Genomic DNA, 25,635 nt, shown 5'->3' with positions numbered 1-25,635 from the left:
TCACACATTCTCTTTATTTTCTTGTAATGAAACGTTAAGTCTACTCTGCAGACTACAGGTATGGCATTTCCAAAGGTAAGTGTCAATGCATTGCACTTTTCAAATCATTTAATCTTGTTTTCTCTTTCACTTACGTTTTTTTTCATAGGCCAAGCAAGAGAAAAATCTGTATGCAATCAAAACTGTCATTGGCTTTCAGTGGAATTTTACCCGCACATCCAACTTTGCCAGAATATAAAGACTGCTGGATTTGCGCAAAGTCTCTTAGGGGAAGAAGAGGGTAAGCAGGAAAGAAAGGAAGCTGGGATGAAAAATAATGGAAAGACTACTTACTACCTTATATTCAGCTGGAAAACAACACCAAGGTGTACAGAATCCGGAGACTGAACTTTGTCAGATAAAGCAAGCAGTGGTCAAAAGGCAGGCCATAAATTAAGAACTTAGAAATGTAAATGCTACTTTATTTTAAATTAGTTTGATTTGGGGGAGGTTCAGAAGTCTGGACACCAGAGCTGGGCAGTTTAAGTGACAGCCCCTGCATATCTTTTTAAAATTATGTATCTACAGGAAAAGGGGAAGGGGAGATAAGCAGCATGAAACTTGTTTCATTTGTCATTTTGTCAGAAGTTATGCAACACTGCATGTGGGTACTTAAAAAGTGCATATGGAAAGAAACCAGAATGTGCAGGTCTAGTGCCTTAGAGCGTGTGGAAAAAATCATCATTGGGGAACGCAGCCGAGCTATTTGAAATTAGGCCTTGCAAGCATATCAAGATCTCCCTTATGGGCGTGGTGCTGAAGTCGGGTCCAAGTGGGAATCAGCTTACATAACATTTGTTTTAACCAGATGGTCAAGTAGTTAATGATTATACAGGTCATTTGCTGTTGTTTTATGTGCCTCTCCCAATCCAGAAATACAGATAAGCAAGAACTGTAGGAAGAGCTCAGCCCGCAAAGGTAGGCACAGTCTGTTTTTCATCTGCTTGTAGCACACTTGTATGTTTTTTCATGCTCAGTGGAAGAGAAGATTAAATATTAAACTATCAAAGAAATACCCACGGCTTTTTTATATATACCCACTGAAATCACTGTAACTCTTTACAACATAGGCAAAGTCAGTGACTTTTGTGGTCTTTGCAAAATCCAGGCTTAGGTGTGTACCTTTGGGTACATGTACATGGCATACTACGGACAGGCCCATGCAGTTGCATATAAACTAGACACCAGAAGTAGTAAGCTGCATATACAAGCTTCTCCCAGGTTGTTCCAACCTGCTTCTCAACAAAGCATCTCATTGTGCTGTGCAAATATATACACGTATATATATATGTGTGTGTGTGTGTGGATTGTATTTATTATGAAGAGTTAAGTCTCTCTTTTTTAGAAGATACTAAAGCACACGGACATTAAAACATAGATGCTACATTTAAATTTTTGTCCCCTTTGGCACTCCCCCCACCCCCAAACAAACCTTCCTACAGTGTTCTTATTGTGTTCCCAGAGTGTTGGCAGGCCATCACAATAGGCAACCAAGAGGGGCGGCCTCCTTGAGTTAGTAAGCGTGGGGCATGTCTTAATTCCCACTTCTTGTTGGCACTTACATCAGAACTAAAGAAGAGGCGTTCAATCACAATACAAATCCTATTTCAGAGAGGGGAGTAATGGAAGAATTCTTTGCAAGTAGTGAGTGTTCATCCCTGCTCTCAGGAGTACTTCTGGTCATTTTATCTGCTGTTCTGTATAAAATGTATACAGTCCAAGAAGCAAAGACTGGAAGCTTCCCAATTAAACAGCCTGAGCGCTCGATTAAAGCTATCCATCTCCTTGATTCTTCTCCTGGTGAGAGACTCTCTGTTCTTTACAGAACAGCAATGCATCTTCAGTGGACAGAACAGTGAGACCATTCTGCCGGCAAGGAGATAGGCTGTTCTTCCAGGGGTGCAACAGTTGAATTCTCACTGTCCAGTGAGTTTTCTATTTCTATCCATTGGGCTATTCTGGCAACAGACAGCAGTACTCTCGTAATACTGCAGTTTTAAATTCAGCCTTTGAGAAGCCCAGCCTTTTCAATGAGGGGCACTCCCGATTATAACATTGGAAGATCAGGCCTTTCAAAGGGCCTGTCCCCAGAAGCTGAATAACAACAGGCCACAGCAGCCGCAGGGATATGTACAATGCACATGGGCAATCAGAGAATTTTAATATGAATGGTAGAGACACTCAGGAAGATAACAGCACTTTCAGGACTGGGCGTCCATCATGAAAAAGAAAGGAACGTGCTTTGGGGCCTTTGTTTAGAATGTGAGGGCTTTCAGGAGTTTAAATCCGGTTTCCAGAATCATAGTTTTTTCTGGATCTGGCCCTTTCATCATTGCTAGGTCAGGTCACATGTCCCCTGTTAGTGGTGTTACACGTAGCTTTACAAGTTATTTTCTTAACGAAGTGACAAGCTTGATCTTTGAAGTACTTCACTGTTAACACAGCCACTTTTGGGAGCTCCTGCAAGCAGCAGGAATCTATTCTCCACATCCTTGTAACAAGTCAGCTCCTGGGGAAAATGTCTTTCCTGGGAAGAGGGCAGCAGAGTTCTGGCTGCAATTCCGGGACTGATTTCTACAGAAAGACTATGGGCAAGTATTTGACAGACTTTGTTTTCCATAAACCCATTTTCAGTTGCATTAATTATGTTTTCCTCCTTTCATTCTTTACTTTATGACAAAAGTATTAACTGCTCTGATATCTTCCTGGGATTGAAGTCCAGGCTGGCAGATTTTAAATTAGTCAGCTTGTCCCATTTGTATTTTTAACTACTGGCATGTCAGCATTCTCCTGAAACTTTTCTAGCGCCCAACATTATTGGTCAAGATAGTTCTTCAAATGGCTCTCTTAAATTCTTGAACGCTAGTTATCCAGCTCTGCTGACTTAAAATGTCAGTCTTAGGAATGGAAAGGTTTTCACCATCATATCATCTGGCTATATCCCCCCAAAACAAAACAGAGGAAATACCTCTGTAAGGAATCCACATCCTCTAACATGGGCTCAAGGTCAGGGTAACAAAACAATTAAAAGCAACTAAATACAATCTTTCCACTCGATCCACTTGCATTGCCATTTAAACTTCTCCAGCGCTGGAAAATCACAATTATGTTGAAACAAATGTATCCTATAAAAGATGTCAGCATTCACAATGAAGTTTTCTGCTTTTTCCACAAGATGCATTAAGAGGCCGTACAAAACAGCTGAGAGAGATGGTAGTGACAGCGCTATGGCTAGATGGCCACGTGTGGTAGCTTTCATTCTCTTTCACTCTAAATAGGCAGCTACTGGGTTTAGGTTTTGTTTGCTTGCTTGTTTTTAACAGAACATTATCCAGCTATGACATGAATACTTCTTATTACTACCATCACACAAAAAGGTTATAAACCATAAACTATTCCTGCAAGGGAATAACTGCCTCCACAGCTCCCTTTGAAGTTCACTGTCATCTTCAGCTGAGGCAGGGGGAGAGGCAGGAACTGCTCCCTCAGTTCCAAGAGAAGAGTACCAGCTGTCAATGAAATGCCATTTGGCATCAACTCCTGAGTCAGTTCAGACTGTTAATCCATATTATAGCAATATTCTCCTTATTTAGTTGTAAGATGCTCACTAATGAGGCAGAAAAATAAACTTTTTTGTGCTGAACAAATAAGAGAAGCCTTGCCCTCTAATAATGGTTTTGCAACAGTTTTGATTTGGAGTGGGACTGCTTCCTTTTTATATCACTCAAAAACCACCCATCTACAAAATAAGCAATCATCCAATGAGTTTCCTCTGGAAATTCACACTATAGTTTTCACCAAGACAGAAAATTGTGAAGGTAATATGGTAGAAACTGAGGCTTGGCCTGTTTGCTAACTAGTCACATCGCATCTGAGTCAGTTGGTTTAGCTTTTGGTTCTATCACAAACCTCCAAAGCTGAAAAAAAAAAAAATCATTGGATAAAAAGAATATATATGAATAAAGAACATCCAAAATCTGTACGAATAAGGTATTCATTTCCTGAGCTGTCAAGTTTGTTTATACATTTAACAAGCTGGTACAGGACTATTAAGCTACTACTAGCATCTTGTGTTTATCCTTTACCGTTTTTAAAAGTACTTCTTCTTACTTCTTTTTAGAAGTACCTCCTTTTTTGGTATATATTTTAAGGGCTGATCCAATGCAAAGTGAATGAAATATAGACCATACCCTCTGAGCACTGAGGCAAAATCATATTATGCTAATAACGTGACCCAGTTCTGGGCATTTCACGCTGCAAAGCCAGCTGAAACATCAAACAAACCCTGATAATGTAAATTTTGTCTTTAATTTCTGTTATTTTCATCAATTCAGGGCCCAAAACAAGTACGGGGAGCTGTGAAGGCCAATGTATAACTAGAGTCAGTCCAGAACTTCATTCACCATTTGAAATGTCTGACAATACAAAATGCCAAAGTTTCAAAGCTGAAACGAAGAAGTGTCAGAAACAAAGTACATAAATTTATATTTTGATTTTATTGAATAGAATAACCGTAACTACCAGAAAAGTTGACCAGCAAATTAATTCCAGGAAAGTTCTTTTGAAAACCGATCCAGGAAAAATAAATGCTTTGTAGATCAGGTTTTTTCCACTCTTTCTGAAACTGTGACTTTGCTCTCTTAATGCAGTAACTATTAGCTGACTCCCTTCCCTCTAAAGCCTCCTGCCCAGCTCCATCTCCTTCAGTTTTTATTTTCAAATCCTTCCTTCCTTTCACATGATTAGTAAGCCACTGAAATAATATTTTTAGAAACGTAAAAGGACACCTACCACTTGATATCTTCAAGCCAAGACTTTCTAAAACAACATGCTGTAACTCTGCACAGAAATGTTACGGCCTCCTGTTTATCAGATAATTCCTTTTCATTTAGCTTGCCTTCCTAAAGATTGCGCTCCTCTTAGCCCTTCCCCAAGTATCTTTCCTCTACTGGCTCCTCCAAATACCGCTGCTCCACAAGATTACAGAAACCAGATATCCATACAAATATTTTCAATCTGTTTCCTCCCAAATATAACATTTCTTTATCCTTGTCCTGAATACTTTCTTTACATAGGCATCAGTATCGCCTATCCTTTACTCTGGTACTTCACTTATCCCACTTGTAATTGTCCTTTTAGCCTGTGTCTCATTTCCCCGTTCAGCCTTGCCACCTTCCAGCCTTGCCACCTTCCAGCGCTTGCCTGTTTCCAAATCTTTCTTTCTGAGGTCTGCTTCCTTACTGCCATACAACACGCTGTCCTATTATAAAAGAAGTTTTCCTCTGTTTCTGCAGTGTAAAAAAAAAAAAAAAGGAAGATAACACCTTTTTTGCTGGCTGGGTTCACTATTACTTGGGCATTCTCCCATTATCTCAAGCTTTATGGGAAAGTGAAGTTATTAACTTATTCAGTGCTCTTCCAGCACAGTAGTTTTAACCGTAAAGCATCAAAAAAGCCTGATATGCATTTTTGGGAAGAACCAATTGCACAAGAAATTGGATGTACTGCACTCCTGTGATTGTCAATGGGGCTTGAAGATGCCTGTCATCCGCTTTGCTATCAATTTCAAAGAGAGAAAAGGCTTTAAAATCTACTGAAGATTGTAACAGGATAAAGAAAACACTAACTAATCCTTCAGGTTTTCTCAAAGTGTTTATGAGGAAATAAGGCTAAGCGCGTAAATAGTCCTTTTATATAAACATACGTACCACAGAAGCTTTCCCACACATAAACAATTAACTGCATACAATGTGGCTATTCCACCTTTCTCATCAAAACTGGAAGCAAACACAAACACTGCTAAAGGTAGAGAAAAGATGGCTTTTAAATCTTTCAGAAGTCTGTCTACCCTGAATCTTTCAGATATGAGCTTTGAACTATTAAAATGAAAAAGATATGCTTATAAACGTTTGGTAGAAAGTTTAAGTGCATCCATATGAAAATGAATCAAAACTTGAGTCAATCAAAACCTAGGTAGGTTTTAAAAAAAAAAAAAAACTACCTACCCAAAATGAAATCTGAGCAGCAACAGGAGGATCTCCCCCCTGTGGATAATTCATCACCGTTAGAACGCGTTCATACAGTTGAAACAAAAAAACTTTTATTTTTTTAAGACCACGAGGCATTTACAGCGTGAACCATCCTTACACACACTCGGAAGCTGTTCTTCTCTCTAACCGAGCCTTGGAGATAACAGCGTTACCACGGCAGACGCCTTCAGTCACCAAAAGTGAATCTTGAGGTGCTCCGGCCACCGGCCCAAGGCGGATCCATCCCCCGTTTCCCGGGGGAGCCAGGAGCCTGCAAGAAGCGGCACCAGCTGCCTTTAGCCCAGGCATGGGAGTAGAGAGGGGCCGCAAGGGCTAGCGGAGACAAAGCCACCAACGGCCTGGATTAACTTTCCTGCTACGCGGAGGGCTCGGGCCGCAGCCGGGCGCTGCCGTGGCCCTGGCGGTTGCCCTGGCGGTTGCCCTGACGGTTGGCGCAGCGGCCCGGCCCGGCCCAGGGCGCCGCCGAGAGGCGCGGCCCAGCATCGCACCTCGGGCGCCGGGGCGGGCGGCGGGGGCGAGGCCGCTGCCCCGGGAGCGGCGGGCGGGCGGCAGGGGGAGAGGGCGGCGCCGCCCCCGCCCACCCGGCTCCCGTTTGCCAGGCGCGCCCCTGTGCCCAGCGCGCAGCCGCACTGCTTCGAAACAGTTTGTTGCTCACGTCGGAGAAGCCGCTTCCGTTCCCAACGCCGCATTCCGGCCACACCTGCCTGTGCCGGAGCGCCGGCTGGCTGCGCCGCCCTACCCGCCCGAGGAGCACGCCGCGCTTCGCCACCCCGCGCGCCCCAGCAGCCATGTCCGCCGACGGTAAGGCTGCCGGCCGCCGCCGCCGCGGTAGGGCAGGGCAGGGCAGGGCAGGGCGACCGGCCGGCCGGCCGCGCGGAGGAGCCGCCGCCGGCAGCCTACAAAACGCTCCTTCATCGTCCGCAACGGCCCCAACGCTGCTGGCCGAGCCGGCCAAGCCACGCCTACGCGGCCCGCTGCCATTGGCCGGCGGCGGCGCGGCGAGCCGCTGCCGTTGGCTTTGCCTGCTGCCCGTCGGCGCCGCGTCGCTGGCGGTGGGGGCGGGGGCGGGAGGCGCGCGCGGGCGGTTGGAGGTGCCGCGCGGGGGTGGGGGAGGGGGCCGGCACCGTTAACGGCCTGAGCGCGCGCCGCGGCTCGGAGGCAGGCAGGCAGGCAGGGAGGGGGCGGCGGCGGCGGCCGGGCTCTTCCCCGTCGCGGCTGCGAGGGAGCGCCCGGGGTCGTCGGCGTCGCTCAGGTTTTTCTCTGGGGGCGCTTACTCCCAAGGCGTCTCTGCAACGTCGCTCCTTCCACCGCTAGGCCCAGGCCAGAGGCATACAACGTGCAGGAGGCCCGAGGTGGGGCCATGCGTGGTGCTGCCTCTGTAGGGGTAGACGCAAGTGTCTTTCAGCGAGGTTACAGCGGTGTGGTAAGAAGAGGTAACGTGGCGGTCAGAATACAAAGCGTGGTTACCTCGTGGGACACAGCCAGTAGGTGACAGCAGCGGCTGCATCATCTGCAGTGGGGAAAGTTTTAACTTTCTTTAGTCTTCAAATGGCGGGTGAGCATCCTGATAAGTCGGAAGACTTTGCTGAAGAACAGCAGTGCCTCAGCCCCGGTAGGCCCCTAAGTCCTGCAGTTGCTCCAGCACAAAGTCTGAGTGTCAATAGAGATGGATAATGATGCTAAAAGTGAGACACTTGACCTATCCAATGATTTTCACAAAGTCTAGTGTAGCTTATGTGTTTTAGACCTGTGTGGGCTTTATCTTAGTTAGTACTGAAACAGGTGTATTTGTATGGATTACATATTAATACTTCTGCTTGCACTCCTGAGGAATAACTGTTACATAGTCTCACATCAGCCTAAACTCATTTAACTTGTCTTTGCTAGCACAGCCCCAACTGCTGTGCTAGTTGAGAGGTTCCAGTTTCCTCTTGCTCTGATGGCTGAGATGCTTTTGTGTCTTCATAGTTCAGGGAGCTTTTCTGGCTAAAACCTAATTTTATTTTTGATTGAGGAAGGTTTTCGCCAGTTCACTGCACGATTGCACAAGTGGCAATGCCAGCAAGAAGTAAAGGGCAGGAAATGAGAGGCAGGAGGGTGGGAGCAGAGCAATCTTGTTCTAGTCCTCCTCAAGTGAATGTAGCGTGTAGTGTGTTGCATGTCTATTCCTTTTCCGTTGTCCTCAATAATTTTTCAATGTCTTGACAGCCGTTGGCTGTAATTTAGTAAGCTGAAAGATATTAAACTTTCCTAAGTTCCTTGGCAGTAGAAAAGAGCTGCCGTTAACAATATTCTTGAGATCATACTGTATCTCTGACTAAAATCTCATTAAACATTAAGAAATACTTTATGTGACTTTTTTTTACCTTGAGTTTCACTCTTACTAGCCTCTTGATAATCCAAATATGAAACTTAAAGCCACAGGAAATGTGACTTCATTATACTGCTGCTGAACGTAGTAATTAGTTTGTATTTGCTCAATATACGATCCCAGATTCCTAAATCTGTTGCAGTTTTCAGTCATGCAAATTCTGTCTACAGAATTCTAAATTGACTATTGTTTAACTGTTCAGAAAATGTTAATAAGCATCTTGGCTCTTGTAAGGTATTCTGTCTAATACTGTGTTCCAGGTAAGTAACTGTCTAGATTAAGGACAAAATTATCAAAAGTACACTAAATTCAAGGACCTACTTTTAGACGGGTGATGCCTAATTTTTCTGAGCACAGATTTTATTAGCAGTACACAGGAACTCTGTTGTAATGGCTGGGATAGAATTCAGTACTACTTGGTGGTATTCAGCTCCTTTAGCCCCTTAGATCATCCATTCCCTTTTTGCAGTTCCACACCTCATGATTACCCATGTTTCTGCTCCCTCAATAAATAAGGGCATTCATCAGGTAATGTCTGGCTCAGTACAAGCCCTTCCTTATCCCACTGGCATATGTGGTATATTAGTTAGTAATGTACTTGGAGAAGGAAAAGTAGTCTCTCAACTGTCTTCACATTTCAGCTGATGGCATCACTTCTGGTTGTACTTCAGCACTTGCAGCTTTGAGTAAAATAGTATGCAGAAATGTAAAGACTACCTCAATTATGTCTGTAGTGTGGTAGAATTAATGTTGCAAATGATTACTTGAAGCTGGGTTAAGATGATACTGCTGCTAAAAGAAGTTATAATGCTATTGTCCCTGTCTTCCTCCTTGCATTAGTTCCTTTTCTTGTTTTGGCCTAGGTTTGATCATGAATCAAACGGGATATAAAACAGGATCTAGAGAGGATCCAAGTTAATGCTATCTGTCTTTGCTTTTGTGAGTTAGTTTTAACCCAGATCAACCTTAATCTACATCCTTTATTCCTTTGATTAGGATTGCTTTGCCTGATTTGTTTGGGGATGTAATTTGTAATGGATACAGTGACAGTGTTTTTTTGTTCCTTCCCCCTGGCTCCCCAAGTTCATCTTTTCTGCTCTGTCCCCACTAGCTGTGACTTTCCTACCCTTCCACTTGGGTTCCTGTCAAATATCTCCTTCTCCTGGACACACAGGATAGTGCAGAAAAGGTTTTGCTTCCAGACGGTCAGTTTCTACCTAGTGATCTCTGACAGCCAGGAGGAACTGTCCCAGGGAAGAGTTTAATAATATGCCCAAGATGGATTAGAAAATTTGGAAAAATTAACAAAGACGTACTAAGCTGATGTTAATTGGTCATTTACACACTCTGACTTTTCAGATATTTACAGCTTGGTAGGTTCATTTTTTTAGAATAGAAGAGGTATGTCACAGAGTTAAGGTAACTGGTTCTCCTGTGTAAATGCTTTTGTTCAAAAGCATTCAGAGATTACCATCCCTTAATTGAAAAATTCTAATGTTTGATTTTTAAAAACTTCAAATTTGTTTATTCTTGAGTTTCTTCTGAAAAATTAGTAGACTACTTTTCCCCCCTTACGTTTCAAGTGTTCACAAAATGTATTAGTCCAGGAAAATTCATCTCAGATGTTTGAAAATAGCAAAATTGAAGGCTATGAATGGAGCCTTATACCTGAAAGAATTAGGCTGTGGAAACTTTTCAGTTCTATGTGTGAGGTCAGCCTTTCATTAGTAATTTCCAGAATAGTGTCTCTGCAGCAGTCTGGCTTTGAAATCTTTCAAAATGTTTTTTAAGAAAACATCTTTCTCAAGATGTTTTATATCAACATATTTTCATTACTAAGTTTTTTCTCTCTTTTTATTTGCGTTGCAGCTTAGTTCTGTTTGTCTTTCTCTGACTGTTATCTGTTTCGTGTTTTTCTTCTGTTCGAACCCTTTTCACCAAAGCATATACTACTATACTTTGATTTGGAGACAGGTGAATGAGCAGTATCGGAAAGGGAAGCAGTCATTTGGTAGCTGGAGGCTATCGACCAAATGACAGAGCTTCCGAAGAAGATCGTCAGATTTTTCAAGTCATAATGACTTTTAAATATATTTCTCTATTGGTTACTGGAAGTAAATTCCTTATGATAATTATTATTTTGCTGGATAAACACAATAGCTTAGTGTATAACTTTTGAGGCAGAGTTAGAGGCACGGTTGAACGTTTTGCTTGTAAATCACTTTGAAAGGTAGGCCTGAGTTTAAGTACCTTTTGCTTTCTACAAAGAGCTGCTGCCTGATAGTTTTGTGCAGAAATGAAGAAGAGCTCCTGCAGAAAAAAATGCTGAAAGAATCCTAAATAACGAGAATAGTTGTTAAATAGGAGCACCTCCAATTTTGGAATCCAGGGTTGATTATTTCACAGCACTGCTCTGTCCACAACTAGCTTTCTGTACAGTACAATTTTTAGGAAACTCTAACTTAGATTATAGTGCCTCACTAAAAGTTACCATACTAAATATAATTTGTCATATTCTATGCTGTATAACCCAGAGCATGCACTGAGTCTGAGCAGGAAATTAGTTCAGTTATTATTTTTTTTAAATTTAAAATGACTTTGATTTCAGTTTTCAAACAAATTAAGAGATTTCTTAAACTGACCATTTGTTACAATAAGTAGATGAACCAGCCTATTTAGTAAGTCTCATTATAATGTGTAATTCACAGTAGAAACCCTACTTGAACTGCATAAACCTAAAATACTTTCTTAATCATGCCTTTTTTTTTTTTTTTTTTTTGGTAATTGTAATTCCCTTTAAAAACTTACTGGAAACCTTTAAATATCCATGTCACAGAATCACAGAATCGTTTAGGTTGGAAGGGACCTCTGGAGATCATCTAGTCCAACCCCCCTGCTCAAGCAGGGTCCTCTAGAGCACATTGCCCAGGATCGCGTCCAGGAGGGTTTTGAATATCTCCAGGGAAGGAGACTCCACAGCCTCCCTGGGCAACCTGTGCCAGTGCTCTGTCACCCTCACAGTGAAGAAGTTTTTTCTCAGGTTCAGATGGAACTGCCTGTGGTTCAGTTTGTGCCCGTTGCCTCTTGTCCTGTCACTTGGCACCATGAAGAGACTGGCCTCATCCTCTTGAGACCCCCCCCGCCCCCCCCGCCCCTTCACATATTCGTACACATTGATGAGATTGCCTCTCAGTCTTCTCTTCTCCAGGCTGAACAGGCCCAGCTCTTGCAGCCTTTCTTCATAGGAGAGGTGCTCCAGCCCTCTAATCATCTTGGTAGCCCTCCGCTGGACTCTCTCCAGCAGTGCCATGTCTCTCTTGTCCTGGGGAGCCCAGAACTGCACACAGTACTGCAGGTGAGGCCTCCCCAGGGCTGAGGAGAGGGGCAGGATCACCTCCCTCCACCTGCTGGCAACACTCTGCCATATGTCAGGATACCTTTTGTGAGTGGAGTTAATTAGTGCAGTGAGCTTATTAACTTTCTTTGCCAAAAGAAATGTGATTGTATCTCCATTCAGTTCACAAGTTAAAAGTATTGTGATGGCTTTATCTTGTTCTGGTTTGTTTGTTTATTTGTTTATTTTCCAAGACATGAATTAATCACACGTGGATCTCCTGTGGCTGGATGAGGTATATATATGGGACAGTAACCTGAGAACTATTTTTTTTTTCTTTTTAACCAGCTAGTATTTATTGACAAGTCTTTTAAGCAGAATAAACAAAATATTTTTGAGCTGTGAGATGCTCTTCGTGATCAATGTAGCCAAGCTACAGCTATCACATTTAAATTAGTCCACTGACTTCAGAACCAATGCAAGTAGAGTACCTTTGGAGATGGAAGAAGTGATTGGTATAAAGTGTGTGGGTCTACCTATTTTGTAGCTGCTTCCCTTGATGTTGTAGTGCTGAGATAACCAGTCATGTTGATGGACCTTCACGGACATCAGAACGCAGCAGTTGCATGTAGAGTTCTCATTTCAAAATTTCCAGACAGTCCATGTAGGAGTTCCATTCTGAATAGGAAATAACTTCCTTTCCCTTTATGAGAGCAGCCATGCTCCATGGAGATGGAAGATAAAAATCCTGGGTGTGGGGAGACTTCCGACTCCTGTGTCTGGGATTAAAACCACGGCAAGACTAGTGCTTGTTGCTGCACTGGTTAAATATCATTGTAGAAATGTTTTGTAATGTAACTAAACACTCTTTGGAAACTGAGTCTTTGCCCTGTTTGTATTTCCCTATTTGAATTATATTTATCCTCCAGCTGTGAATTGCTCCTGGCTGGAGATTTCTGAAAGCTTTTCAACTCCACTGTTGTTCCTTGGTTAAGGAACGGTGCAGGGTATGGAAGATGGACTGAGCTTTGCTTTTAGTATCAAGCAGTTGCAGAAGCTCTCGTGAGATCTGTTCATACTTGCCTTGGAGCTTTTTTGCCTTTGCCCCATTCTAGTTGCACAGAATATCTTTTATTCTGTGCCTGTTGCTGTATCTGCTGTAGACTTGTGTCAGGTCTGCTTGATTTGCCTGCCCCGTTTCCCATGTATAGTAATTAAGTGAGGCATGAGATTTGTGGGAAGCATTACGAACATAGATAATTTTCATGCCTCTTGGAGTCACAGAAGTAGCGTGCAAGTTGCGTCATTACCTAACTAGATGGTTAGAAAGATGATTGCAGAGCAGCAGAGACCCAGCTAGGTCAGCTCATAAGGTAACACGGCATACTGATGGGAGAATGTGGAAGATAGGATTCCGTTCACACCTACTTCATTGCAGATGCACTTTTCTCATCTTCCTGTCAACTCATTCCCATAGGTAAAACCCTAAGTATATCAACAAAAAAATTGAGCCTGTGATGCTGTTAGATAAATCAAAGCCTGCAAGTAGCTCATGTTAGTCTGCAGTGAACTTCAGTAAGTGAACGTCGGTTAAGTGTTTTGCTAAATCCTGTGCCTAAATCAGCTTTACACCTCAATTTGGTGAGGCAGCTTTTCCTAATCTAGTGACAGCCAAATCCAAACCCTGTTGTATCAGTTTTTCTGAATTAGATTGGAGTTTTGACCAGAGTGAACATTTTATGATCTGTGAAATACAGCTTTTTTTCCCCCCACCTTTTGATCTGTTGAGAAATTGGAAAAGAGGGAGGGGAGCAGGATTTGGAGTGAAATGTTTGTACAGGAGTAAAGAAGCAAACCACTGTTACACTCGTACTGCCCTGATTCATCCCTAAACCTCAGTCCATCCTGTGCCCTGAATGAGGGAGAGATCCTGTGGAAAATACAGCATGTGTTCATATAATTTAGTGTCATTATGCGTGCATGCTGGCTGAATGTAAGTTACACTTCCTAACTTTTAGTGCTTTACTGTATGATTCTTTTCAGTAATTTGTTTCATCAGGAGTAAACCCCTCTGCCAGATGCCAGATTTAGCTGTAATACAAGTATTCTGATACCAGAACATGTGTGGTTTTTGGTTTTTTTGGTTAAGCAAGCTGATGTGTTTCAAACAAATTAAACATTTTTATTTATGAAAGCATAATTTCAAAAACAGATCAATTGGTATTTCTTTCCCTGTTGGGTACTTCAATGTAAGTGGTAGGGGAATTTTCAGAAGTGCTTGTTATTGGCTGTTCCTGTTGAAGTTGGATGCTGTAGTAAGAGTGAAGTACTGAGTATCTTCAGGAATGCCATGCAGTAGTAAGCTGCTCCCCCTGCTAGTGTCTGTTAAGACCTTACTGCGTGTGCCTAAAAGTGATTTCACATTTAAATGCTGAACTGAAACTGGTTCTTTTAAATTAAACTGCGGTACAATTCAGATAACAGTTTTATCATATCTAGAATTACAGCTGATGAGCAGAATGTTATCCAGTCTTATATATTTCTTTTTCTGTGTATGCTAATAGATTATGTTTCTGTGAGCGTCGAGGATGACGTTGAAGCAGTGATTATTGACAATTCTGAAGTGGAAGATGGAGAAAACGGACTGTCCACACAAAGCTGCATGTCAATGGAACAGAACTCTGAAGTAAACAGTGATGTTCACCATGTGGCTCAACTTGCATACGGTAATTAGAGTTCATTTTTTGTGGTCCAGTGGTTAGTGGCTAGTTTTAATGCTGTCGTTAATGTTTTGTTACCTGTATCTCTAAAACATATTTTATTAAAAAGTTAGGTTTGAGAAATTGGCTGTGTGTTAAAATTTGGCAATGAAGTTAAAAATGAGCTGCTACTTACTTTTTTACTTCAAAGGTTCTCTTTATTAATAGTGAACTCACTGAAATATTATGTTTACAAGGAGACTTTCATCTGTATACCTAGGAATTAATTAGCTAATGTTTGATAAATACGTGTCATGGAAGAACCTAACCCAAAATAGGAGACATTTAGGTAAACTGTGCAGCGGAGCACTGGCAATACTATTGTACAGTAGTGGCAATACGTTTGTTTAAGGTGGTAAACTATTAGCTGTAAGTAGCCTTTGATGACTGAATTTTTGTCTAGGCTAGTGAAGAATTATGTAAGACTTCTGAGAGACTTTAATCTTGGATGCTAAAAAATACAGTGAATTGAACGGAATCGTATCTATTATGAGCATTTAGTTAAGTCCAGCAGCAGCATTACCAAGTTAGCAAGGAAAATGTCTGTAGTTAAATGATAGTATTTATGATCTCGTTATTCAACCAGGTGACTTTACAGAGGTTCTGATCCATATTTCTCTCCAGGAGAGTCAAGTCACATCTCTGTTTTCTGTCATTAGGTGCTTCTGAAAACTTTACGTCGCCTGTGTCTTTTACTTGCCAGTAGAGCGTATTCTAATTTTTTTGTATGCTTATGTTTGAAAACAAATTTGAGGGGAGGAGAAGCAAGATGGTTTGGATGGTATGCTCTGTTCTTTGTCTCTGTTTATTTAAAAAAAAAAAAAAATCCAACCAGGAAACTGTCATAGACAGTTACTTGCCTAGGTTTCAGGTAATAAATAACTATTTCATTATCAGCAGAGAGTGGGTGTGATCTCTTTTTTTTGAACTTGTTTTACAGTTTCTGTTATAGACTGCTAGCATTGAGTATTGTCTACTTATTATATGGTAGAGATGCACAGCCAAAGCCCAACATATTTTTATCTTGTGTGTAACTGTTGAACTTAACTATTCGAAGAGAAAGGTTCTCAGCTTGTTTTTATTCAACCACCGTCTTAGGCTGATCTCTTGTAGACCAGTCTCTTGCCTACAGATACATAGCTGACAGGGCAAGCTCAGCATCACTGAGATGCAGATCTGTGTCTTTTTCTCCCTCACGCTGTAAATGTTACCATTATGCCTTTTACTTATCCATTCATGCCCTAAAACTGGGCAACAGTTTAGCTAGTGTTTCTCTTCAGGCCCTCACATCTGGGTGTAAAAGGCAGATGATAAACTCATTATGGTTATGTTAAATAAGTTTAAAATGGAGTTGAACCAACTACCTCATGTTTCTTCAGGTGATGTGGTATTCTGCTTTGGCCTCAAAGTACTTCAAGTCTGAGGGAGTTTGCTGTGCCTGGGCACTAATCCTGCTGCCCTGCACCCCTTCTGCCTTCAGCATGCTTTCTTGCCTGTATCGATGTGTGTCCCGCAGAGTGCCACTAAATCCTGGACTCTAGTTCCAGGGTGCCTAGATGAGCACCAGCTAGATATGTATCGCAAGGAGAGATAGGAGGGGCTAGCTGGGAAAGGAAGTAGTCTCCAGAGTTAGGTGGGAAGGGAAGGGGTAGGTCAATCTCGTAATCTTCACTCAAAAGAGCAGATACTAAGCAGTTTGTTCTTATTATTATTCAGTTATTGGTTGTGATCACAAATGACATCAACCACAGTAACCTAGCTACTGCACGTTTTCTGTGCAGCATCCCCCAGTTCTGCTACAGCTCTTGTCCAAGCTCTCATCACTTGTATCTGAGTCATTGAAAAGGCTTTGTGTTTTGCAAATGATACTGGCAAATGCACTCTTGACTTATCAAGAAATACCTATAGGAATATATCCTGCAAAGAAAGAAAGAAAGATCTCTTAGGTTTATGGTATTGAACACATTACCCTTTTTCTGTCCTGTCTCAGACACTACCTCTAGTATGTAAAACGCGAGCTCTTGTCTTTGCTTCTGGTGTTCTTACAGTTGGTCCCCATCCGTTGGATTGTTGTTCTCCTCGTTCACTTCTGAGATGTTCCTCCTTTCTTCCAGGCAGGCCATGAAATTAGTTCCATTATTTTGCAAAAGTAGTAAACACCTTTGTACTACTTCTCATGCTGCCCCTTTTACTTGGAGGAACTTCCTGTAAGCATCCACAAAAGTCCCCCAACATACTACCTCAACTTGTCCTAAGCTCCAAAAAGTCTTCCCAGCAGATAGAATGGTGGAGACTTGGTGCTGCCTTTTATGCTAGTTAAGTTTTTCTCCTTGTTTCTTTGAATTCTTCCAAGGTTTTGTGTAGCTTATTAAGCCTTCTTTGTCTTTTAACATCTTCTCTTGTACTGTTGCTCTTTGTGAGGAGTGTGGGTTTTTTTGTTTCTTTTTTTAAAGAGCTGCCATAGTTCTTTCCTTAAAGTTTGAGGTAGAAACCTGTAAACGATGGACCAGCAGGTTTAGCAATAGAAATATGCCCTTTGTGATACCTGTGAAAATCCTTTAACAGCCTTCAAAAGGTGTGTTCTGGCAAGGGCGTGGACTTCAAAAGAGTTAGGAGGGAAGAGCGACAACAGTTTAAACTAATATTGACAATCTCTAACAAAGGAACTGTAAAAACTGTTTTTAGACTGCGTAAGCTAAAATAGCGAGGTTTGTCATGCTTTTAAGGAATGGCAATGGTACCTTCTCCAAGCTTTCCCCTTCCCTGTGTTCCTGTGACAAACTTAAAGTGGTAGCATTAAAGCCATGCATTCGTACTATGTTATGTACTAAGCAATGCACGTGCTCTTAAGAGAAGAATCTGTGCCTTGAAGAGCACAGGATGAAGTCAGAACATAAATGGAGGATGACAGGTAAAATATTAAAGAAAAGGGAAGGGGCGCTATAGAATTGCACTTATCTGTCATAAGCAAATAAAATTCTGTTGGCCAGGACGGGAGCATGCATCAACCGCCCTCTCTCACATGCTTGGTTTTAGTTCTCTTTCTGTCCCTTCAGAATCAATTTGCAATGTACTGATGGTCTAACTCTACAGCTTAGCTGTTTGTTGAGGATAAAATGAGATTGGCAGTCTCATTCAAGATACATATATATATACGGTGTGTGTATATATATATATATTTTTTTTTTATATATATTTTTTTTCTTCCAGTTAATTATGGAAACATTTAGTCCACTAAAGGCTGCAGAGTCATTAAAACTAGATGTATTCCAGTTTGAGTTTGTTTGCAGTTATACATGTCAATTAAATTTTATCAGATGTTGTTTGATGAGGGATTTGGGGGTTTTGTTTGTCTGTTTTTGTTTTTTCACCTAGATGATAGATGTAGATCCAAATGTTGCTTGGATGTTACTTGGATGTAGCAGTGAGTGATGCCTTCTGTGTGCTGGGCCGTGCGTAGTTAAGAGGCAGGGGCATGTTGCATACCGGTTGTGAATAACTCAAGTTTGGGAATCCTGGATCTACACTGTTAGCTCCTCAGAGAAGAGACCAGGACCAGATCTTTTCCATTGCACAGTCATTCAGTGACAAAACTATAGGAGAGGAGAGAAAAAAAAAAAAAACCTTCTAAGAAGGGTGGGGAAGGGACAGGTGAGGAGTGAGCAAATACAGATAGTGGGAACCGTTTATTGTATTGTGAGTGCATTGCCTGAATTTCAGTTTGTTGGTTTTGTAGATGTTTTGAGTTCTGTAACTTAATATAGTTGAATGTGGAGGTGGGAATTGAACATCAACAGTGAAGAGCAAGGCAAATGGAAATGGAGGCTGGTGAGAGTTTCGAAGGAAGAATGTTAATTTCAGTCTCCTATATTCAAATTTAAAGAAATTGGGTTAATAAATGTTTAATAATATGGTAGCAAACAAATCTCAAGTAACCAAGTGATTTGAAATGAAGAAGTGGGTGACTGTGTGTGTTTTTCTAGTCAAATGTTTATTTCAGTAACAGAAACCTGCTGATGTACTTTGCTTTCTCTCCGCTTTTCCAGGAAGTGAAGGCTTATCAGTGCTGGCTGAACGAGTGGTATCACAGATGAGCCATTCTGCAAGTATGCAGAGAGGAAATCCTCGCACCCCTGAAAAAATGGGTTACATGTTTTCACATAACAAGAGAAAACGACTTGCCCCTACTCTAGTGGGACAGAATGTGGTATGTGCAGCCAAACGATAGTCCTTTCTTTTAAGGCCGCTACTTTGGAAATGCCATTTCTTGACAGTGATCTCATGGAATGAGGTTGGATAAGAGAAGTAATGTGGGGTGGGATATCCACCTGGAGTGTCTGGAAGCTTCTAGCAGGGACAAAATGTGTGCTGGATACTGTATGAGTGTTTAAAAACAACTCGTCCAAACAGGAAGGTGACTTGCACTATTTCCCACGTGGATGCTCTTATTTAGAAGTAAATATGTCTTTGTGTAGTAATTTAGGATAATAGACTTGAAACTTTAATGTTGAATAAAGATTTGACTCCATGAACAGTTCTGTCCAAGGACAGATTGCGTAAATTCTGCCAGTTGTACAAATGTTTAACCCCTTTTTTAAAATTAGACTGGATTAAATATGACTTAAAGACCAAATTACAAAATTGATCATGTATGCTGGACAGGATCTGCTCCCATCAATTAAAAAAAAAAAAAAAAAGTAGAAATTGACCAGATGGTGGCACTGTTGGTTCCTGTCTGGAAGCAGTTTTCATGCAGTAAAAAAATTACTACTTTTAGATTGTGAATAGATGTTTTTTACAGTATCTGTGTGCAGAGTTATACCCATTGAAATAAATATGTATTTTTGTTCGAGTTGATTTGTTTAAAGTGGAGTAAAAATCCACATGAAGTCTCATACAAACTGGTTATGTAGTACCTAAGTTGATGAAGTTCTGACCTCTCAGTATAACCGAATAAAAAAATATAATAGTCTATAAATTTGCAACAGGTTAATAATAAACCAGAATAAGATAATCTTAAACCAAAAATGAAATGGGTATTCACGTGACCTAACCATACACATAGTAAATGAGATGCCTGGGTTAAATTTAATTTTCTAGGCCCCTTTTGTAGCCAGTGGAGGGAATATGAATACCTCTGAAAGTGTCCGAGTTGGATTCTTAACAGGTTCTCTGTGTAGTTTTATGCTTTGAATTCTTTCATTATTCAAAACATAAGTTCTTAATGTTATTTCCCAGATGAGAATGGGGGAAGGAGAATATGAAGATAGTGACAGTGTCATTTATGAGTATGAACCAGACTATGAATGTGTAAGTTTTGACTTTTTTTTTTTTGGGGGGGGGGGGGGGGGGCGGGGGGGAAGGTGGGAGGGAAGGTGGGAGGGAATGACTTTGAAAAGTTGCATTGGGAATGCATGTTTTGGGGCAGAATAAAATAGTATGTGAGCTTTGAAGTTGGGATTTTTGGCTTAATGTGGTATCCTAAGGCTGTGTAGATATTACTAGCTCACATGTTTTTATTTTTTTAAATGAAAAAGGGGAGTATTGTATCTGAAGCTTCCTACACGGGAGATCTGCAGAAAACTCTTATGGAGGTCCTCAGTTACTGCCAGGTATCTTTCTTTTTTAATCTCTGAGATGACCTTAAAACAAAATTTTTTGTTAGATTTCGGGAATATTTGTAATCTGTAGTTGATATTCTACTACTTCAGTATTTCCTGTTGTTCAAATCTTAGCTTTCACTTAACTATAGTTTTTTTTTTTTTAATCAAAAATAATCTGTTTCTTCATACTGTCTGAACTCTTTACCCTACAGTTGCCATGAGTACTTTTCAAATGTTCAGTCTTACTGCAATACGTAAAGTCCAGTGATTTGTAAAGGGCTTCATGGTAATGGGGAAGATTTGACTGTCATATACACTTAGCTTTTGAATGTACTTGAGGCTTGCTTTTAGAATAGTGCCAGAATCCTGGTAATGTTGGTTTTTGTTGACCTCTTTGCTTTTGACTTCTGAAGCAGTAATCATCAAGATTGAAAATCACTGTACCAGTGAAAACTAAAAGCATCCCTTATTTATGTAGGTGAGAACCTGGAACGACTAGAGTCACAGTACTCCAAAGTACAGCTGAATGTCTTTCACTCTGAAGAGGATAATATCTGAGTGTCTTGTAGCTAACTATTAAATGTCTTATAAGTCTCATTAGGGATATATCTGGCAATATATGGAAGAAAATGGAGTGAGACTGTGCAACTAATGTTCTTGTCACTTATTGGGAGCATGCTTCTTCTAACAAGTAGTGCTAATGAGAAACTACAGCCTCTTTTGTTGCCTGCTATCCCCGTTCCTTCTCCTTTTCCTTGTTAGTAACCATTCCCCCTAGTAAATTTGCCCCCATAGTTTCCTGTATACATTAGGGACACATGAAGTCATTCAATATTGCCTTGTCACCGACATGTGTTTAAGGCCTTACAGCGCTTCCTTCAGATACCAGTAAGTTTCCAGATGATGTATAGATTTTTTTTTTTTTCTCTAGGGATAATTAGTCTTTAAAAAGATAGCTGTGATCTTCAAACCTAGCAGTTGGTTTGCTGAAATTGAAAATAATTTTAAATTCTTTACCACTGAATCCATCCTGCAATCTTTGTGGTTTTATAGCCATATGTATTTTTTTTTTTTAAGAATTTCTCTGTAGTTACGTTGTAGATCAGTCATGCAATAAAATAAATTGCTTTTGTTAGTTGAAGACACACATTTCCTTTTTCTAACTCGTTCCACTTTAATGGCCTTACATATTTTTTGCAGTAATAGCCGGTGACATGTGCCTGATACGTATTTTCAAGTTGGCAGTGTCCTTTTCAATATTGGATTGATATTCTTTATCTAACTCCTTTATTCTGTCATGACATGAAGTATATATCTAAGATAAATTGCTGTGTAAGTATTAGTTCAAGTTGCTAAATCCTAGAAGTACTGAAGAAGGGACTTCCCTATGTCACAGAGTAATGTGTATTGATAACTGGTGGGCTTTGGATGCTTTGATTTATCTGGCTTTTACGGGTGAGAACTTGAGCCTTCAGGATAATACTTTTAAAGAGTTTGTACCTGATTGTATAAGTAAGGCAACATGAATTTTTAACCTCTGAGAGAAAATTTGATGAGCTTGGGGATGGATGACTGAAGATCAGACGCTCTCTCAGTCAAATAAGTAGTTTTTCAAATTCTTCATCGTTTATTCTGTGATTATTAAAAATGTGGGTTCAATTGATTTTAGTACTGTTTGTTCTGAGATGAAAGGCTGAGATGGTCTCTCTATGCATCGGTTACCCTCATCTCATTTTACTTTAGAGATGGTATTTCTCTAAATGCATTTCCCATAAGTGGCGTGAAAATCAATATCTCAGTGAATGCCTATGAGCCTTTTAACCGTGCTTAGAAACTTATTGTCACTTAAAATAGTATATCATGATACCCAGCTTACTTAGAGATTGTCAGTGGCTTTTCAGTGTAAAATGAAATGTACCAAATATTAGAGAAAACGAAACATTTAGGGAAAGCAGGAAGAACGACCGATAATTGCCAGCTGTAAAGTAGCAGGAGTAAGCTCCTCTGAGAACTTTTTGTGATGTTTACTATTGTTACTTGCATATTGTGAGAAAGTCGGTCTTTAGTATGCATATAGAATGTATTGATCTCACCCAGTTTTAGAGAGGGAATTTCGCCTTAAACTTTAAGTTAGGTTCTTGCAAAACAGTATTATTTCCAACTTTAATTTTTTTCAGGCCATGTATGATGCCATTCAGAAACTGGATAAAAAGTTTGACCTGCTTCATCGAAAGGTTTCTGAAATGCAGCATACTCGTGTGAAGCCACTGTTGCTCAAACCTGTGAGTATTAAAGATGTAAGAAGTTCTTTTTTCCTTTAATTCTGTCATTGTTTTCTGATGCTTATTTAAAAAAAAAAAAAACCTTCTCCTTTCACTGAGATTAAATTTAGTAGCAAACCAGTGGGTTTAGCATCCATTTCAATTAGATTATTCTAGATATCTTCTTATAACCTAACTTCAGTCTCCTGTGTTCGTTTTAACCAGTGCTCATAGAATGGCCAGTGGTCCACATCAAGTTCAGGTGCCGTGGTAGATGCTGTGAAGCTCTTTATCTGTAGTGATGGAAGAGAGATGTCTGGGTTACCTCTTGGGCTGGGTGTGCTGGTGTAGCTTGACTGGCTTCAAAGTGGCATTACTGCTTTACTAGGTGTAGCATGCTGTCTCATTGATCTCTCAGCTTCTGCAGCCAGAAGAAAGTTTATGTACCACTTACCCAGGCTGCTATAATTAACTAATTGATTCTTAAATCTCAGCAGTATGTTATCATATCTGTTATGGTAGAATAGTTTTTTTCCTAATAAAATGCTATGTTTATTTAAGAAGGTGTGATGCAGAGTACACTCGATACATTTTGTTACGTGTTTAATCCACTCTTAACTGAAGACACAGAATATTAATGTTTGTAACTAAGTCACAAACCCTTCTTAAAGGAAAAACCTAAGCAGATGACTTTTTGAGAAGATCATCGAATCCGTAGCGACCTTTCTTTGTCAACAGCACTGAAAACCTTTTTATGTGGCAGATGTGATTCTGGGGTGTCAATAAATATAGAGACATCAGTAAGACTGTTCAGTTTGAGGGGAGAAAATGGTGACATTCTCAAGCATGTCAGTTACGAATAAGATGGTGTGTTTTATTTGGGAATTTTTGTTGTTGTCCTGACAACTCCAAATTTGTACGGCCCATTTATCCAAAAATAGCCAGATTCAGGGAAGAACCTGGTCCTGCCAGCTGCACTTGGTCCCTGTGATCTCTGCTCTTTTATCGTCCACTCTGATCGTATATGATGACAGCTGCTATAATGTCCAGGTTAAAAGTTACCTGAACGCTTTTTTTTTTTTTTTTTAAAAAAGATTACATGATACAGCGATACAGGTTATGGGGAAGCAAACAGATGCAGGCTGCCAACCATTTTCTCGATTTCTACTGTCAGGAGTGCTATAAATTTTTATAGGCTTGCCATTGTTGTACCTGTGATGGTCTAAGGATGTAAAGAAAGATTTGTGGTAAAAGTACTATTTTCTTGTTAGATTAACTCAGACGGAGAAATGGACAAACCTTCAGGCCCATAAACCTTTCTTCAGGTCAAAGATTTTTAAAGGTTGCGAGGGTGGAATATAATCAGACCACTATAAAAACTAGGTATCTACTGTACTTGGTGAATCTTGCTCAGTGACTTATATTTTCATCTAGAACATATGTTTTAGGGTGCATATCTTTCTTAATAAAAGCACTCCAATTGATGGAAAATATAGCCCATCTCTCAATTTGTCTTTTTTATTCTGTTCGGAATTTTCCGTCTTAGACAAGATCTGAATTTCTTATGCTTTCAGCTAGCAAGTAAAGAATGAAGAGGCAGCCTGGAGAAAAAACGAATAGGTTTTAATTATCTTTGTTAGAACGAAATTTACACTGCAGAGGAGGCTATCCACTTAAAATTCAGCAGACTGGGTCAATTGCTGATAAATGCTGAATTTTCTTTTGCCTATTCCTTTTCATTAAACAAAACCAAAAATCTCTCCACAAAGCAGTCTTCCTCATTATGTCTTTCTTTGGCTTTTTAGAAAGCGACTGTGGAAGCACATCAGGGGGAAAAAACTTGAGACACCTACAAGCTGAGCAGATAGACTATTGGTGTTTGGACTACAAGTTAGAATAAAAAGAAATCAGAGGGAAGGAGAAAAAAGGAATAGCACTGGTTTCTTGACAATGACTACTTAAAGAGTCTGTTGCCAATAGCGAATTACAAAAACTCAATCTTTCTAGTTTGCTAAGGAAAAAAAAAGATCAGTATTTAATCTTTTATTTGTTTTCTGAATCGTATTTTCAGAGACCAGTTGGCTTTGCATACAGAAGTTCCAGTCACTTGCCCCAAGGAAAAATTGGAGTACAAAAATCGATGGAAAGGGAATCAAGCCTTCATCTCTCTTCACCAGGACAGGGAAGGCATAGCCCAGTCATAAGGGTTGCCCTACAAAAGGGCCACGTTCAGGTCAACTCCACAATAAAACGCGTTCAACAGACTCTTCAACTTGAGTCACAGCAGCCTGTTCTTAGGCAGAGCCCACCACTCCCCACTATAGTTTCTACTCATTCATTGCATTCGCCATACACAGCAACTAACGGGATCCCTGACCTTCCTCCACGATCAAATCTTGCAGCTACAGTTGTGGAAAGCACTGTCAACATTGCCTCTTCACCAGTGGCATCGTCAGTGATGCCACCATCTTCTGAGACCAGTTTGGGAAATAATGCTGTGCTAGTAAACTACAGAAATGCATCTGGGAATGTGAATATTAGTAAAGAGCTGCCGTCTTCTTCAGTCTCAATCAATCCTAGCCTTGGTGAGTTCTTTGTGATAGATACCTAGAAGAGCAGGCTGAAAAATAAAATGCTGCTCATTAATAAATAAAAATAGCCTAAAGTAGTGCATATGTCATTATTTAACAAAAGTAAAGGAGCAGAACTGGCTGCCTTACAAGCCTTTGTATAATGGAATAATATTTAAAATTCTTGAAATAAAATTAGTAGGAATGCCTAATGTGCCACTTTAAACCTCTGTACAGTATATATGTAGTTATATAGAATAACATAAGCCTTTGATTTACAGTACGTGCTTTGGGTTATTTCAGGACTAAGCCCTATTCTTTTTCAGTGCTCTTAATATAAACTATTTTGACCTGTATACATGTCATCAGTAATATATACATACTGTGCCTATGTTTAAAAAGACAAAACAGATTGCTGGTAAAGCTCAGTGGGACGTATGACTTGTATAAGTGTTCTGCATTTAAGAAAGCAACTTAGCGGGCTTGTGTGAAGGAAATACCTATTTTCTTCCTGCAGAGCATTTTATCAGTGAGAGTTCCTTTCCATCCTCAATTTCTCAGTGTCTGGTTTATTTCAAAATATTTAATTCCACAGAAAATGAAGAATTCTATAGGTTATTGCATTATAATTAACAAGCACACACAAAA

At 40.4% G+C, this 25,635-nt stretch overlaps 1 protein-coding gene across 3 annotated transcripts in view; it reads left to right on the top strand.

The window, feature by feature from the left end:
• Positions 1 to 6,638: 6,638 nt before the first annotated feature.
• The window catches only part of BEND2 (BEN domain containing 2), a 28,600-nt gene continuing 9,603 nt past the window's right edge, over positions 6,639 to 25,635 (top strand). The window contains exons 1-7 of one of the 3 annotated variants that reach the window (XM_068918946.1): positions 6,639 to 6,890; positions 14,359 to 14,520; positions 18,600 to 18,760; positions 19,792 to 19,863; positions 20,091 to 20,165; positions 22,334 to 22,438; positions 24,489 to 25,002. In XM_068918946.1, the coding sequence (XP_068775047.1) occupies positions 6,878 to 6,890; positions 14,359 to 14,520; positions 18,600 to 18,760; positions 19,792 to 19,863; positions 20,091 to 20,165; positions 22,334 to 22,438; positions 24,489 to 25,002 (1,102 nt within the window). In that variant the 5' untranslated portion in view covers positions 6,639 to 6,877. Of the gene's footprint in view, positions 6,891 to 7,204; positions 7,702 to 14,358; positions 14,521 to 18,599; positions 18,761 to 19,791; positions 19,864 to 20,090; positions 20,166 to 22,333; positions 22,439 to 24,488; positions 25,003 to 25,635 lie in introns of those variants that run through there. The other 2 variants (XM_068918938.1, XM_068918930.1) reach the window with 2 other exon arrangements.

This window comes from Struthio camelus, chromosome 1 (genome assembly GCF_040807025.1).
Source record: "Struthio camelus isolate bStrCam1 chromosome 1, bStrCam1.hap1, whole genome shotgun sequence".
Classification (NCBI taxonomy): Eukaryota; Metazoa; Chordata; class Aves; order Struthioniformes; family Struthionidae; genus Struthio; species Struthio camelus.
The sequence above is the reverse complement of the archived record's forward strand: the minus strand, read 5'-3'. Positions and strand labels throughout refer to the sequence as shown.